Source organism: Platalea leucorodia (genome assembly GCF_965183815.1).
Source record: "Platalea leucorodia genome assembly, chromosome: 3".
Classification (NCBI taxonomy): Eukaryota; Metazoa; Chordata; class Aves; order Pelecaniformes; family Threskiornithidae; genus Platalea; species Platalea leucorodia.
Genome location: NC_138825.1, coordinates 54801016 through 54817837, shown reverse-complemented (window position 1 = coordinate 54817837; position 16822 = coordinate 54801016). Strand labels below are relative to the sequence as shown.

At 39.3% G+C, this 16822-nt stretch overlaps 1 protein-coding gene across 2 annotated transcripts in view; it reads right to left on the bottom strand.

Moving 5' to 3' along the window:
* The window catches only part of GRM1 (glutamate metabotropic receptor 1), a gene marked incomplete at both ends in the record, with an annotated part of 188481 nt that overhangs the window by 38538 nt on the left and 133121 nt on the right, over nucleotides 1–16822 (bottom strand). For both annotated transcript variants that reach the window (XM_082305575.1, XM_082305576.1), the window contains one exon: nucleotides 6325–6571. In XM_082305575.1, the coding sequence (XP_082161701.1) occupies nucleotides 6325–6571 (247 nt within the window). The remainder of the gene's footprint in view (nucleotides 1–6324; nucleotides 6572–16822) is intronic.

The following is a 16822-nucleotide window of genomic DNA, read 5'->3' as shown; positions in this document are numbered from 1 at the left end:
CATAAAACTGTAGGTAAAAAGTTTTGTGTCCAGGAAGAACTGCACATCAAAGACAACAAGCTCTGCTAAAGATGCACCTGTAGGCACTGTCTGGATGGTGTGCTTTTCAACCATTTTTCAAGATGTCTTTAACATTTGCTAGGTGCCTACATACAGGTTGGTTGCAGCATAGCCCCTGCTGGGAGCTCTAAAGTATCCAGCAGAAATACTCAAACTAGCTGAACTGGTATGCCGTAAGTTCACCGTAAGCAGTAGTTCAACTGTTTATATTACCCAGCCCAGTGAGACTGCCAGGAAAAGTTAGCAGCTCAGGCACAAAATTTACTTCCTCGCCCTAGGGAAGTAGGAGAGATCTTCCCAAGGCTGATGTAAAGGAAGCATAAAACACTGCTACAATAAACATTCAACTGCCCTGTCTCCATCATTGCCTCCCATGTGTTCGACCTGATGTGTGCACATCCCTTACTGCTAATTATTCTGTTCCTTCTTTAACCCTCAGAATGTGGCTTGTGCAAAGCAGTGATTAACTGTGGTGATTTCTTAGTAGGAGTTAAGCAAGAATGGGAGAACGAATGTTGGAGAGTGCACAGAGAGGAAGAACCACAAAAGAGGCTGGACCCACAGCCTAGCCTCGTAAGATGAGAAGGAGGAGGGCTTTGTTTAAAAAAAGGACAAGAGAAAGAGGGATGAGAACCAGAAATCAGGACTGGAGCTGAAAATCACAAAGCATCTTCTGTTTTCCAAGCCTGCGAGTCACTGCCTTGTTTCTCTCTACTGTATTGTTTCAGTCTCTGGGGGGAAAAAATCTTTTGTTTATAATGAGTGTTGCTAATCTGTATGTGCTTTAGGAATGAAAGGTAAGCAAAGTATGAGCCATAAATAAAACTGGGATGCTTGGTTGCGGGCAAAGAGAGAGACATATCCATTTCTTTCTTGTCCCTTCTGAGGTTCAAACATGCAAATTTCAACTCTCTCTGCACTTCACAGAGGAAAGAGGTGTTAGAATTACTCTCTAGATGTTTGGTTTTCTTAATTGAGTCTTTGGAATCTCTCTAGTTAACAATGATTTAAAGAAGTGCATGTTTACAGCTGTATTTAGACCTTGGTCTTGCAAATATGCATGCTCAGATAATATGAGTGCCACTGCAGAGCTCCACTGAATCACATGGGAAAAGGGACTCTTGCCTCTGAGTTCAATGGAGCTCCATGCAGGAGGCAGCTCCATTGCTTGGCAATCAGCTACTAATCGAGGAGTTGCTTAGAAAAGGGGTAAATTTCAAATTCACTAGGAAACAATTCCTTCTCATATCCCAGTTCTTGCAAAGGAAGAACATAAAAAAAGGAATGCTGTTTTCAGGATTGTGAAGAATCAGGATAGCAAGAAGCAGTAAGAGCCCGGCACTTTATAATGTAGACTCAACAGACAGAAGTAAAATTGAGCAGGAATGTACATGTGTCTTCCTAGCAAGAAGAACCTACTTGGATTTTAGTGTGACCTGGTATTAGACTGATACAAAATCAGTTACTCTGGGCTGGAAAATAAGTTCAGGAAGGGGAATAAAAGATTACTAAAACCTCCCATTCCCTTAATGGAATTTTTGAACCTGCACAGATTGTTTTCATTTTTGGAAAAACATATTACAAGGTGCAGAGTGGCATTAATGAAATATCAATCAAGAGCTGGCAATTTCAGGGATATGATTTTAGGTTGAAAGCCATTCTTATGTTTTCTTATAATACTGTTCCCTTTTCTATCAGTTATCTGTCAAAGAATAAAGTATGCAGACTAAAAGCTCTTACACAGTCTTGCATATGACAAGTTGTAGTACAATGTTTGCAGCTTTGATATGCAGCTTGAATTTTAAGTGCAGAAATGTGGTCTAACATACACACTTGGTATATGGAGACGTGCATAAGTTCTTTATCCTTTTCTTCTTTTCCTTAATGAAAAATTTCTGCTTTGTTCAGTGCTGGAATACCTCCCCCATCCCCTCACTCACACATGGATAGCTTTAACACTTTTGGGCTCTGTCCAAGCTAAAAATGATTATTCCAAAAGAAGTGGGTTTGACAAGAGTCATGAAGCTCTAAGAGAGCGAGGACCACGGAGGCAGCTGGATTTCACACACATATGGCAGCATTTACAGAAGCCATGAAAACATTCTACACATAAGAAAATTAATCTTTCTTTTAATATAAGGGCAAGCTCTCCAGTATATTGGGAAATGATGTGACCAAACAGGTGGTGTCATATGAACAAGTTACTTGTGAGGTGAGCCAGACAGTGAGCCAGCTGGTCACGAGCACACTCTTACTCTGGTTAGTCTGAGATGGCTGAAGCTACCTTTCCTCATAATATCAGATTGGCAGTAAGGTATGCTATCCTGGAAGGCAGAATGGAAGACAACAATGGTGAGCAATGCTGGGATGAAACTGGCCAAAAAAACCACCCATGGAGCCAAACTCCAAAATGACATGGTCTGTTTTGAGACACATTCTTTTATATGGAAGCCACGAAGATGGTGAAGGGTTTAGAGGGTAAGCCGTATGAGGAGCAGCTGAAGTCACCTGGTCTGTTCACCCTGGAGAAGAGGAGACTGAGGGGAGACCTCATCACAGTCTACAGCTTCCTCACAAGGGAAGGAGGAGGGGCAGGCGCTGATCTCTTCTCCCTGATGACCAATGATAGGACCCGAGGGAATGGCAGGAAGATATGCCAGGGGAGGTTTAGGTTGGATATTAGGAAAAGGTACTTCACCCAGAGGGTGGTGGAGCACTGGAACAGGGTCCCCCGGGAGGTAGTCACAGTGCCAAGCCCAACAATATTTAAGAAGCATTTGGACAACACCCTCAGACATATGGTATGAATTTTGGGGTTGTCCTATGCAGGGACAGGAGTTGGACTTGATGATCCTTGTAGGTCCCTTCCAACTCAGGAGATTCTATGATCCCATATACTATATAAGTTTGAAGTGTTTGCATTATGCATTTGATAATTTACTCAAAGCATTGGAGTTGATAGAGTTGGCATATCTGAAGCCAGAACGGCCACTGGAAATTTTGAACTAGATAGAGTTATATGGGTCTACATCCGAGTCTAGTTGGGGTAAAACGAACAACAACATTTCTGTTAGCTTGTGAACCTTAGCATTTCTCCACATATCAGAGGTCCAGTGTAGGAGCTGAAAGTTCTGACAGTTGTGACATAGCATTTTATGGTCAAAGGCCTATGCAAATTGTTTGTCCTAGAGAGGTAATTTTTTTTATACCTGCCATAAGCTAAAAGTAGGCAGTTAGTTACTCTAGGATAGGCAAGAGCTCAAAATGGATCTGTCCCCTGCTCCTTGCATAGGCCCAGAGAAGGATGTGGTGTTGACTACTGGATCCCTCACATCTTCTCCAGCCATTTCTGGGAATTTGAGTGATATGATTACTATTGAGAAAGGAAATGGGACGTACTCAATGAAAGTAAAAAGTTCAGCAATTTTACCAGCATGTTCTTAATGACAGTATAGTGAGCACATAAAGCTGTTGATTTTCCAGAGCTACATCCACGTCATTTTTTCCTGGAGGCAGTGCATTCAGTTAAGTGACTGCATTTGTGCCCTTCTGATAAAGCTCTGCTTCACATTTCTGCATAAAAGCTCTTCAAAGAAAAGATTCTGCACAGAAGAAATAAACCTTTGAAAAAGTGCCTCTTGTTTTCTAATCTCATTTTGATAAAAGCTTGAAACCATGAATTGAGCCTGAGATAGAAAAAGAGTTATATCTAAACAAATGGTTAAGGTTTGATGAAGCTTTAAGGGGTTCAAAACAGGAAATTATGTGAGTGTCAGGCAAACATAACTACAGGCATCTCTACCTGCTCTACCCATGATGATTGTAACTAGGAGCTTGTGAGAGTCAATTGCTCAAAGAACCTCACAGATTTTGAAAATAAAGTATGAGGAAGGTTGCTGCCTTCTAAGAAGGAATATTGATTTATTCCATCTTGTGAAGTTAATTTGTTCACATGGTATGGTAACATAATATCAAAAAACTTTTTACATATTTGTGTGACATTCTTGCACTGGCACAGAAAAGCTAAACAACTAGGAAATTTCAGATCTGGCTCTCTTTGCTGTATTTGGGTGTGGTACATGGTGTTTATCTCTTCATTTTGCTGAGGTACAAAAGCTCTTTTGGGTATTGATACCGTGGTATGGTATGTTCACTCATCCACAAAGAGCTTTTCCATGTGGAGCTGTGGAAACACTAGGGCTAATCTGGAGCTAAATACAATTCTGCATGGGCATAAACTACTGCTGGCATACAAAGATCTCACATTTCAAATACACATCACCATTCTCTGATATGATATTGCCAATGTCATAAATGCCACAGAGTGACACAAGGATTACAGCATGAATAACAAAAAGGTTAATTGAACTTTCTTGTCCAAACTTGCTAATTCCAGCTGTGAAAATTTAAATGAGGAACAGCAAAAAAAAACCCTACCGAAAATAACCCATCAAATTCTAAATAGGCCAGGGAATCAAGAGAAATGAACCTTGCTACAGACCAAAATGATGGATGGAATAAATTCTATCATCCTGACCTACTCAGAGAAATATCCTGATATAACCCTCCTATATTTTGAATTCAGGAGCTGTTCATTCTAATTCTATGCTTGGTACTGATGAGAGTTGTGGAAATGCTCTCAGGTGACAAGACAATAAATGAGATTTGGGCTAAAATTGGAAAATTACATGTAAACATCAAACTTAATAACTAACAGCCAGACAATACAGCATATGCAAAGCTGGAGTAATGCTTTTATGGAGATAAATAGCGTGTAATAAACTTAAAGCTACACTAAGCAGTAATTTCTCTGTATTATCTAAATGATAAGTACAAAGATTTGATTTATGTATTTGTGTCAATAAGTATGTGTTTGACTGTAAGTGAATTGCTTGCCTCTACTTTCAAAGTCTGACCTAGCTCATTTATATCTTTGACTAAAAAAATCTAAAGTATACAGAGCTCAACAAAAAGACCAAACTGACCAGCTTTTTCTTATTATTTAAATGTAACGAGCTGTTAAATGTATGTTCTGTTTAAATATAACAAGCAATGCAAATAGCAAACGGTAAAAAAGTTGGTCAGTTTTGCTAATAAAGGCTAGTAATAGAAATAAGAGTTGCTTTAAGGCCACTGTGTCTTACAAATACTCTTTGAAAACATATGCCAGACTGCAAACTCCTGTTTATTCCAGAGCACTCTCTTTGTGCAGTGTTGGCACTCAGATGCATTTATGCAATAAGCCCAAAGATGGAGTGAGAGAGTCTTTTATAATACTTTAATCACTCAGTAGGAGAACTAACTTCAGTGAAGTAACCCCTGAGTAGGTTTCAGTTAATAATGGATTTTGTGCTTCAGCAGCTGAATTAAACTTATTTACAAAAAACAAAACAAAACAAACTCAAAAATAAACTCATCTGAGAGGTGTCTCACTTAAAATAGTTGGACAGAGCCCACAGAACTAAATGAAGAGGGAAAGATTTCTGTCAGCTGGCTCCCATAAGAGAAAAAAAGGTGACGTCCAAGGCCACAAAGTTGCTCTCTCACCCACTGCTCAGGTACATACTGTGTCTGCTAGGGAGGGGTAGACGGTAGCAGCTACCACAGCTGGAGTTTACCAGACCCCAAATGAGTGAAACACAGTACCTTCTGGAAAAAAAAAAAAAAAAAAAGTATTTGTCCTGCTTTACTTGGACCTGTCTTTAAACTCTGGGACAGCCAAGCTTATTTGGAGTGAAACAAGTTAAGGAGAGCACACAGGAGTTAACCAAGCAGAACTAAATAATCTCTGGCAAGGACACAGTGCTACATCCTGGGGGCCCTTGGAGCAGCAGAGATCAAATTGGAAAAGGATGTGCTCTACAGGCCTACCTTCAAAGCCTTAGCAAGCAAATGTTTCATTAATTTCCAAGCAGTAGTAGTAGGCTTTGTACCTATTAAAACCCTGGTGCTGAGCCTCAGTGGTAGCTGAGACACCAAAAGTCTGTGAGATACAAGGTTTGTCCTCTCCTGAAACACTAGAAATGTTACAGGCTGTACTGTAGTTCCTGTCTCAATTTGAGCTGTAGCTATCAACGTATCATGTGTTACTGGTGTTATTCCTGGCTGTCGGTAAGACTGATCCAGATAACTCCATTTATGTCTCACAGAATGCATGCTGTACGGTTCAGCAAAACAGCCAAAGAAATCTCCATCACCAAACCCAGCAACATTTCCCTCTTCCCAACACCTGGTTTAATTATCTGAAATGAAACATCTCTTTACCTTCCAGGAGCATCTCCCTTTTCATCAAACCAAACTTCTTCTCCAGAAATACCGATGAATGAGGATTTGAGGAGGAACTCCAAGAGCTTGCTGCCATCAATTGGCTTCATAGCATCACACAGCCCAACATGTCCAGGGCAAAGGGAATGATGCATATTTTGGAGCCCATGAGCCATAGCATATATAGCATTGATGACAAATCCCATTTTACTGTCCTGCACATAGTTTTCTTCTAGGCTTTCATTGCCTAAAATAGTAAGAAAAAAGTGTTGTTATTTACAAAGATGAAATAATATGAACATATGAAAAAGCAGTGAGATATAAAAAGTTTTCTTATTTATTTCTGTTATAAAGCTTTAGAAGCATAAATGAAGTGCCAGCCAGGGCTTTTAATTAAATAAAAAAAAAAAAGGCCAAACCACTTTTTTTTCAGAAATCTTTAATTCATTGAAAGTGAAATGCCTCATGAGAAAGCACCAGTTTAATCCAATTGTCAGCTTTAATTTGTTGGTTTTGGAATTTTTGTTTGTCATTCCCCAATGTTATTTATGTTAAGAAGGGTTAAACAACCCAGCATCAGAACGATGCATTTCAGCTAGAACGATTTTTTAAAACAATTTGCTTGTAAATTTGACTTTTTGTCACACTTGAAGATTTTTTTTTTAAATTTCACAGTTTTGAGTGCCAAGATACCAATGTCCCTTTCAGTGTTAACAAGCAAATAACCTAAATCAGCATAACTTCTCAAGTTATCAGAACTAATCATTTTAGCTAAAAGTAGTAGTAGGTATGCCAATTTGGGATTGCTACAGAAAGTCAAACAAAGTTCAAAACACTAAAGGACTTTTTATGTAACTGCAGCTTAGAAGATCCTGTATGAGCCGACATTGAAGTCTCTGTCCGTTGAGCAGAAACAATGTGGCCGTGAAGGTTTTCCCCACATGCAGGTTTTAGCTCTGATCTGCTGATGCACAGGCACTGCCAGAGGGTGCCATTTGTGGTTGCATTTCACATCAGACCCTGCTGGGTCCTGGGCCGTTCCCCTGCTTCCCATCACGAGCTGCTGAATGCTGTCAGGGCCGACCCCGAGTCACAGCGGACCTGTGCTGCAGGGGTCCTGAGGAAGCTGGAAGTAAGAAACTTCCCTGTTGTGTTTCCTTTCCCTCGAGTCATTTTATCACAATATGCTCCAAACTGCAAGATGCTTTTATCTGTAGACCTCCCACATTACTCGGTGTTTAACAGGCATTTGCAATCCAGTTTCTGTTACTTTGTCTAAGTAACACCTTGTCTACGCTAGGGAAGTAGGATGTGTGAGAGACTAGGTGTTAACTGACACTTCTCAAATCCAGGTTGGAGAAGATAGTTGTCATTTTAATATGAAGAAAAGAGGAAAATCTACAAGTTCACTGAAACTTTCAAGTTAAAAAATAGTTCCTTCCCCTAATGTAGACATGATATGGCTTTCAAATCAAATCATGAAGACCATCCTTAAATTTATCCTTGGAAAAGGCTCTGATTTGGTAGGTGTTCTCAGCTCATTTGCCCTACAACTCAGAATGTCAACTAGGGATTCATTAGGATAGCAGAGATCCCAAAGGCAGGTATGTCTATGTTTCTTTCTCTGGGTCTTCCTCGCACAGGGCATTCATTGCAACTGGGCATGAAAGTCTTGCTTCAGTATGAGCTGAACATAGCAAACAGTTGTGGTGGTGAATTAAAAAAGCCTTGTGAAAATAGCATAATCTGACTGAATGAGTTCATGTGCTCCTTTCACTGCCATACATTCACCACCAGCACCATCAAGCAAGGAGCAGCTGGAGAAATATTTCCCAGAGGCAATATATCTGCCATTTTCTTTGCAGGAGAGGGTTCATAGCTCCCATTCAAATTGCATTAAACCAATGCCATTCAGATCCATGTTCAGAAACACAGAAAGAATAGAAACCTTATATGCAAGGTGACAGAATATTTACCCAGGGAAGCAAAGAGTATGCCACTACATGTACCCTCACTTATGTACTGCATATAGTATATACGGCATGGTGGAGACATCTGTTGCCTGAATATGTTAACGTGTGGTCTGTATATGTTATCTCTAGGTGTGTTTTGTCTGCTGATTTGTCCCTTAGGATTAACAGACTGTGAATTTATCACTGATTCTGCTTTCTTGTAGATAGAAAATGAATGTGTTCTCCATCGCTATGTGAAAGAGAGGCGGAAAGCGCCTGAGCTCATCACCACAGTCCTCTCTTTCTTGTGAAGCTTCTGGACAGCAAGTCGTGGAAGAGATCACAAAATGACTGATAGGGCACAGCACTCGCTATCAACTGTCTTCTACCTGAGAGCTGATGTCAGATACCTCCTTAATTTCTCAATTAGTCAAAAAAAAAAAAAAAAAAGGAACGTAAACATCAGCGACACTTGCAGGAGATGATAATGATAGCATCCATATGCGTTTCCTGAGGCAAGCATTCATGTGGCTGCCAGAGGTGGAAAACTCAATGTAACAGAATGTGCCAATGATTTAAAAAGAGGCCATTTACCTCAAGTATGTATTAACTCAGCAAAGTATGCATTTGGTTTCTCATATTTCAATATAATATGCATACCTCCAAAGAGAATAAATATTTGATGGTGGGAGGATTTGCTTTTGACTAATTAGGAGTGAACATCTAGCTTATGTTGAGGTTCCAAGCATATAGTCCCACATCGCAGAGGTGACTGCCTTAACGTCACCTAGAGAAATAATTGTACTGCAGTGGAAAGCAACATGTGAAGCATCATATGGTAATGAATTGTCTACAGATCAGTAATATAAACATCCTTATGTGTAAATAAGATATTTTCCAGTAAATCCAGCATGAGAAGTCATGCTTTACTTAAAGTTAACTTCCTGCAGTCAAAATCCATTTTATTTCATTTTCATCGTTATAAGTTATCAATATACTTATGCATTTGAGCTTGTAAAAATTCACTTATGACAATCAGTAAGAAATGCGTGTTTTTTAAAAAACAAATGAAATTATGTAATTATGTTCAGCCAAAGACAAAACAGAGGCAATCAATGTTCAATTAAGTTTTCATAGGACAGCTTTTCAATAAATGCAAAAAATATATTATGTTTGTTATGGGGCTTCTCTGTAAAGTTGTATTTTTCCTCAGTAGGTCTTTGAAATGTGATAAAAAGGGCAAAGCAGAACACTGGACTGTGAAACTTTTATTTTTCCTTCCTCTCTCATCTTTTGGAAAAAATGCCATTCATCTACAAAGACTAATTTGAACACTAGGGTTTATAACATTAAAAATAGAAAAGTATTTTGTTAGCTTTCTTTTTTTTTTTTTTTATTTTAGGGACCTTAGCTTTCACTAAGCAAAGAAAAATTATAAGCCATGTGAGCACTGGATTAATTGAAGTCACTCAAATTAGGCCATTACTTTTTTGATGACCTTGAAGAATTCAGGTGTCCTAAATTTCATACTTACTTATTTTTGTATTGGATGCAATGCAACTCTTCCTTTAATAATTTCATTTTAACAGTTCCTCAATAGTTTGGGTCATTTTTTCTTATTACAGTTTTGGTTTTAGTCTTTGTTTCTGTCAGTCAACCTTAAAGCTGAAAAAGGAGGAGGGTATATACACACATATACTACTAAAACAAAAACCAACCAACCAAACAAAACCCCAAACACCACACTCTGACTGCACACAACTGAAAAATGCTCCCAACACTGCCAAAAGTAATACCTAAGTAGAGAGGGAAGGAAGACAGGACAGACCAAAATTTCATTAAGCTCACTGAGTCTTTCCTTTTACCATAATGTGCCTCAAGTCTAACTAAGATTAGCTTCAGCTAGGTACTTAGAAGGACCTGAATGTAAAGCAACCATTAATTTAGTCTAGTGCCTTTGCTGTGAAGTCGGTGTGGGGCTAACAGTGTTCTTGAGAGCAGAGTGGGTACTTGTGCAAATCCCATTTGACAAGCTGAAATTAAGTAAAACTATACTATCAATAAGAATTATGGCTGGAAATGAATTAACTTTCATGTATGAAGTAAAGATAGGAAAAGTCTATGTTAATATTCAGTAAGAAATTAAGCACAAAGGATTACTCATTTGCAGTCCTCAGAAAGGCTGGAGCAGGAAGGAATTTGGGATGGAAAGAAATGTAAAAACATTTTGGTTCGGGAATCTGATCAATACCTAGCCAGTTGGTAAATTTTGAACAAACACACACATTTGATAAAGAACACATTCTGTTCACAGATGACTCTTGATTAGAATAAAAAGCCAAAATCTGTTGAACAAAATTGTTATAAATGATAATGTTTCATCTGGAATAGACACATAGTTTTACGGTTTGTTACTAACTGTCATCTGCTGAATATTCCAGGTCACATAAAAAGAGATTTTGTTGTCTTGGTCCAGTTAGCAACTATTATGAGAGCTATCATCTTTTCTGGTGATCCTGACAGAGGTCTGAAGGTCTTAGAAATTGTATATACTGCCTTCTTTATTTGCAGGGGTCCTTCCTGGGATTGATATGCTTTGTGGGTAGGCCATATGAGATGTTAGCTTTGTTGTGAGTTACAACATGGTGATGGGTTACATTCAATATGAGTGCTCATTTAAGAAAAAAAAAATATTTTGGAAGCACAATTGGAGCTAAATTTCACTGGGAAGATGAAATACATACTTGGGCTGCGTGTGTAACAACTTAGCACAAAGTCATGCCAAAGAGTAAAGAGGGCTCCCCCACAAAACGCCAGGCGGCAGAGCAGGGGTTACACCATGCACTGGTAGAGCAGTACCCAGGCTTGCAGCAAATGTCCATATGCATCGGAGAAATCATGGAGGCAGATTTCTTATGCTCTCCTTCAGTCTCAGCATACTCCACCTTAACCACAGGGTGGTCAAACTCTGCAACAGGCTTCCTAGAGAGGTGGTCAATGCCCCAAGCCTGTCACTGTGTAAGAGGCGTTTGGACAATGCTCTTAATAACATGCTTTAACTTTTGGTCAGCCCTGAAGTTGTCAGGCGGTTGGACTGGATGGTCATTGTAGGTCCCTTCCAACTGAACTGAATTAAAAAAAAAAAAAAACAACCAAAACAAAAGAACCCCCAATGACTCTGAGCAAACATGCCTGTCTGGCTCTGCACGAGTTTGTGTAGAGATGTGCTAGTGACAGCATATCCTTGGAAAGCAATGGAAGTAACATATCTTGCAGTGTCTCATGTTAGAGAAGACCAGACAAACTCTGACCACAAGAAATTTGTGCCATAGGATCTTGCAAGGAGCAGGGCAGAAGGCCAACATGCTGAACTGATCAGTCATTTCAAATCTGGATCCCTGAAGGTAAGAGCTAAAGATTATTGTGGCAATTAAATGAGACATGAAAGGTGATGAACAGACTTAGCTTACTGTGATTTTAGTGGAAGTTTAAGATATTTGGTGTCTTAGAAAAATTAGAGCACTTTTATTTTGATGCTTAACTATCTAATTATGGTTTTATCTTTGGACACATAGGAGAGAAAACGCAATCAATTCTACATTTCTGTTTTGTTACCGATTCCTTTCAATATTTTTTTTCATTTTGTTTAGTAATGGCTAATCCTCTGAATAGCCATGCCAAACTAAGATTCTATGAAATAATTTTTGCAAAGGGTTTCATTTGTTTAAACTTATTTGCTGTTATTGGTTCAGATATTTTACAAATATTGTCAGTTCACTCCCTTTTACATTCCATTTATAACATCTCTTACATTATCTAACAACAAAGATAACAACAAAATTATTTAACAAGTTTCACTTTAAGGCACTGCAAAATTAATAACACAGATTATAATGTCTGTAAATGTAATTAGTATAATGATGGTGTGTTCAAAACCTGTGCACTAACTGGCTTTTTCTCTTCATATCACCTTCTTAATAACAAGTGCATTCTGTTCATTAATATTGTATGGCTGAATGAAATGCTCACCTCTTGATGGTATAAAGAGGGCTTTTATTCATGCCATTGCACTTGTTAAGTCCAAATGTAAGTCACAGACAACAAGTCAATTAGTAAAAGTCAGTTATTCTATGTGAAAACATCTAAACATTCATCGCTGTCAGCCCACAATCAAATATACGGCTACAAGAATTTCTGGAGTTGTGTTTTCAGAAATAACTGCCTCTTTTCCAGGCAATTCCAGCTGTAGCTGACTGTCTATGAGGGAGAGGCCAGGAAATGCTACCTGGTGACCAGAACAAGCAATTGTGGATCAGGGCTGCAGGCTTCACTTGTTGTGGGCTGTCTCAATGACCTTGCTGTCTCTATGTGCAAGCTAATGTGACCGCAAACGATTTGTGGAAAAATAATTTATTTTTTTTGTGTATTACCAAGCCAAAAGAGGGTCAGAAAAAAGAGGCTTTGTTTCAATCTCAATTAAAAAAATGATTTGTATTTTTCATGAGACAGAATGATAGGCTGAAAAATCACAGACCATAATAAATGCTTCATTCAACCTACAACAAATAATCCCATTGTGGTAAATTATTGTTTCTTGTATGGCTTCTGCTCCCAGGAAATCAGTTATTATACTGTTTTCAAACAAAAGCTGATCACGTGTGTAATGGTTACCCCTTCACTTCCTACTTTGATGTCTGTATCTTTGCAGCAGGGAGGCACGTTCAAGAGGCAGCTAAACACAGTGAAAGAGAGGAGAGACAGAACATATAGGGAGGATAGTAGAAGAGCTATCAAAAAGACGCAAGATAAAACAGGTAACTCAGTTCCCATTGTATGTGAACTATTTGTTTGACCGGATGAAGCTCCACTACTTCTCAGGTAAGGGTGAGGAAGGATGTATTATTTAAGAAAAGGGATCTTTCCTTAACTGCCTCCTGAGCATCATGTCACCAGTCTATAGAAAATAATGCAGCACTCTATAGAATTGCACGTTGCTCTGCCCTTTGGCAAGAAGAGAGGAAGCAGAGCTTTCACTGAGGCAGCTAAAAGGAGGGAATATCTTACAATATGCGGGTTCTACACCAGATTTCAAAACATGCTGATAAACATTTGACATCTTACAGTACTCATGAAGCAATAAATGGAGTTCACAGGGTTGCAGACTTCATTTTCAGGATGTCATTAAATCAAAAAGGTTTTGCTTCCATTCTTCAAATGGTTTTTATTTCCCCAAGCAAAGAGATTCAATTCACGCAATTATGTTTGATGTATTGTCCCCTGAAAAGCTAGGCTACAATTACAGTTACCAGTTGAGATACCCTGCTATTTTCTTCCTGAGCATGGGGAAATCTATGGGTCTCCCAGATACTGCTGCTTTGTTACATCTGGTGAATGTTGCTTTTTAATTGGGATTAGTGTACTTCTATTCTTATATAAAACTACAGAGAGAAGTGAAAGCCATTCAAAAGTTGGGCATTCAGCAGAAGCTCCTCATAAATTTGCACTAGAATTCTCTGTCTAAGGCATTAACAGGATGCTGATTGCAGTAATATTTGTGTGCAATGGGTTATTTATTTTCACTAGCAAAGTTGGTCAAATAACTAATGAACCTTCTTCTCCTGGAATAAAGTTGATACTGAATTTAAAAGGGTTTGGGTTTTTTTTACTTACTTTTACCAACATATCTTTCACAGATGTCAACTCAATGGCTAAAGGAAACCAAAACATGAATTCAGCCACCAAGGCACAGGTTCTCCTTCATTTCAGATGTCTAACACCTAAACTTTAGAAGATTAGTCCCCTTTTTAGATATACTATACACCACCAGTGTCTTCAGTTTCCTTGTCTGTTTTTGCGAGGATGCCACATTATTCTTCAGCATTCGAAAAGAAGTGTCTTCCTTTTGTCTCTGCCTGTGTGTCAGAAGCAGTGGGGAAAGATTTTAATTAAATTTACTTTCTTCGTTCTCCATATCATGTTATGTAAGCACATTAAGGCTTTAAGAGCTTAGTGTCAAAGACTCCAGAATGAGGCTGGCATACACGAATACAACAGTGCCACAGCGAAGCTGAAATATTGTGAGGAGAAATGACTGCACAAGCTGCTGACTCACTCATTAATCAGATGCAGGGAGAGTCTCCGAGTCGCTAGGCACTGGGCAGGAGAAAGGGGACTGAGCAAATGCTGCCAGCCCTACGCCAAGTCTGACCTCGCAGGTCCAGCCCATACACTGTGCAACTTGGGAGCAAAACAAAAGGAAAGTGATCTCTTCCTAACTGCTTCTGTCTTTCCCAGCCTACAACCTTTGCTTAGCAGACACGAGAGCCTGAAGCTCACTCCCCCTCCCTGCCCTTTCTGCCTCTCCCCATGGACATTCAGATTCTCACACAGCTATATGACTCCAGGAAAAGCAGATTTGAGATGTAAACACCAAGTGACAATGCACATAACTTATGCTCGCACTGTGGGAGATGACAAAGCTGTGTTCAAATGTGCCTGTGCCCAAGAGAGCAGAGAGCGCTTTCCTCTTACGTCTCCTTTCTAGTGACCCAAAGAAGCTAAGCAGGGGATGACAAGACTGTCATTTCCCAAAGGCTGGATGCAGCTTCAAGCAAATGGGAAGAGTAGGCATGCCTGATGTCTGTACCTGACAGTGCTGGGGTAAGCAGGCAGAGCATGTCTGGGGGAGATATTATATATTCACAAACACTCCCAGCTGATGTGCAATGCTGCAGCCCCTCTCTGCCTTTGGAAGAGGAAGGAAGGAAGGAAGGAAGGAAGCTGGAGGCCTCTGCAGCAGCTGGCAACGTGGCTTTGCCAGCACTGCATCACTGGAGTGGGAGGCAGGTGAGAGCAAAACAGGCCTGTGGTGGAGAAAAAGTTCCTTTTCCCCTTCTCCATAAATCTACATTGCCTGCTCTGTCTTTTGTGTTGGCTAGCAGTAAAAGAAAGGACTTGAAGGGAAATACAATATACCACCTAAGGGCCATGCTAACAGCACAGCTGTCTGCGTGCCAGCCATCCCAGGAGAGGGCTGCCTCTTCCTTCACTAGGCTGCCCCTACTGCAAGGTGTAGCTCTGTACCATCACAGGTTTGCAATCTACACAGATTGTCCCCATGTCCTATCAGTCAGAGCTGAAAGAAACTCATCACAGAGTTGAAAATTTGCAAGAATATGTGTCCACAGAAAGTATTTATAGCAATAGGAAAAAGAGCAGGAAACTGGATAAGAAGCAGAGAACTTTCCTTGCAAGTTAATGTATGTGGCATATGCTGTTAAATACAGGTCTGGAGAGATCCACTTATAGCAGATGGCTTGACAGAACCTCACCAGCCTAATGAAGCTTCTGTAGGGGATGACAGTATGGCCTGAAACCTCTGTGTTTCTTCCCACTGGGCTAAAATTCTTCATAAGGAATTTTACTTAAGAAAAAACCTAGGGTTTATGGCCCTGTGAGGATGATTTGCTGAGATTCTTTCTCCTCTAAACAAGTCTGCAAGCTGGTATTTGAAACCTCTTCTGTACATATCCACTGCTATAAGCTGTTAAAGGCTTGGCAGGAAATTTTAGCATTGCTTCTCTTTGTTCCTACCTTTTAGTGGAATGATCATGATGAAATAGCTCTGCAGTGAAGACAGTTTTTTAATGAAACAGAAACTGAAGGATACACAGAGTATAGCTCAGTGCAGGGTAAAAAAACAGCCCCCTTCGAAACAAAAAGAAAGATGCACACCCGTGATATTTGTATGTGTTATTGCAATGAAATCAGCTTGAGAAATAAAATTCACAGAATGTCCAACAGTGAAGCAACATAACCAAAAACTGACAAGAAGGTTAAGTTGTAAGGTTATTGATTACCTCATTTTGGCTATTATCTTAATTCCTGTCCTTTGGAATTAATAGACTGGAAAACAACAGAGGAAAATAACTGTCCTTATTTGAGATAAATCAATTTCTGTGTCTTGGCCTCCCAGGCAAACACAGTTCAGTATCAGTTCAAATGGTTTGAAAAGAAACATGACTTCGTATTTATGTGCCATCCTTTTCATGGCTGCATTCATGTGCCGAACTGGGACTATACATACAACTGCCATAATGCACATTATGAACATAATGCAAAATTATGAACATTCATTATTGTGTACATTCTAATGAAGATGCTTGGAATTAACTCCATCATGAAGCAAGTAAGCTGTAAAGATACTTGATGATCATAAAAAAACCCCAATATTTGGTCCTTCTAGCTTATGGAAATTAATCCCTGAATAAAATACTGTGATCACCTATTGGAAGACTCATGGAACTGACTGGGAATCTGGAATGGAATAACAACGGCTTATTAGTATCTATGGTCAAATACTCAAATGTAATATCCAAGGCTTAAAACTAGAAATCAGGAAAACTCTGCTTTTGATTCTGAACTTGGGGAATCCATCAAGTTGAAAGCAGTTTAGGCTTAAAAAAAATCTGCTCTAATTCAGATACTTAGGACATAACATTAAATAACATGTTCATTCTAGAAACAGACAACACAGAAGATAATCT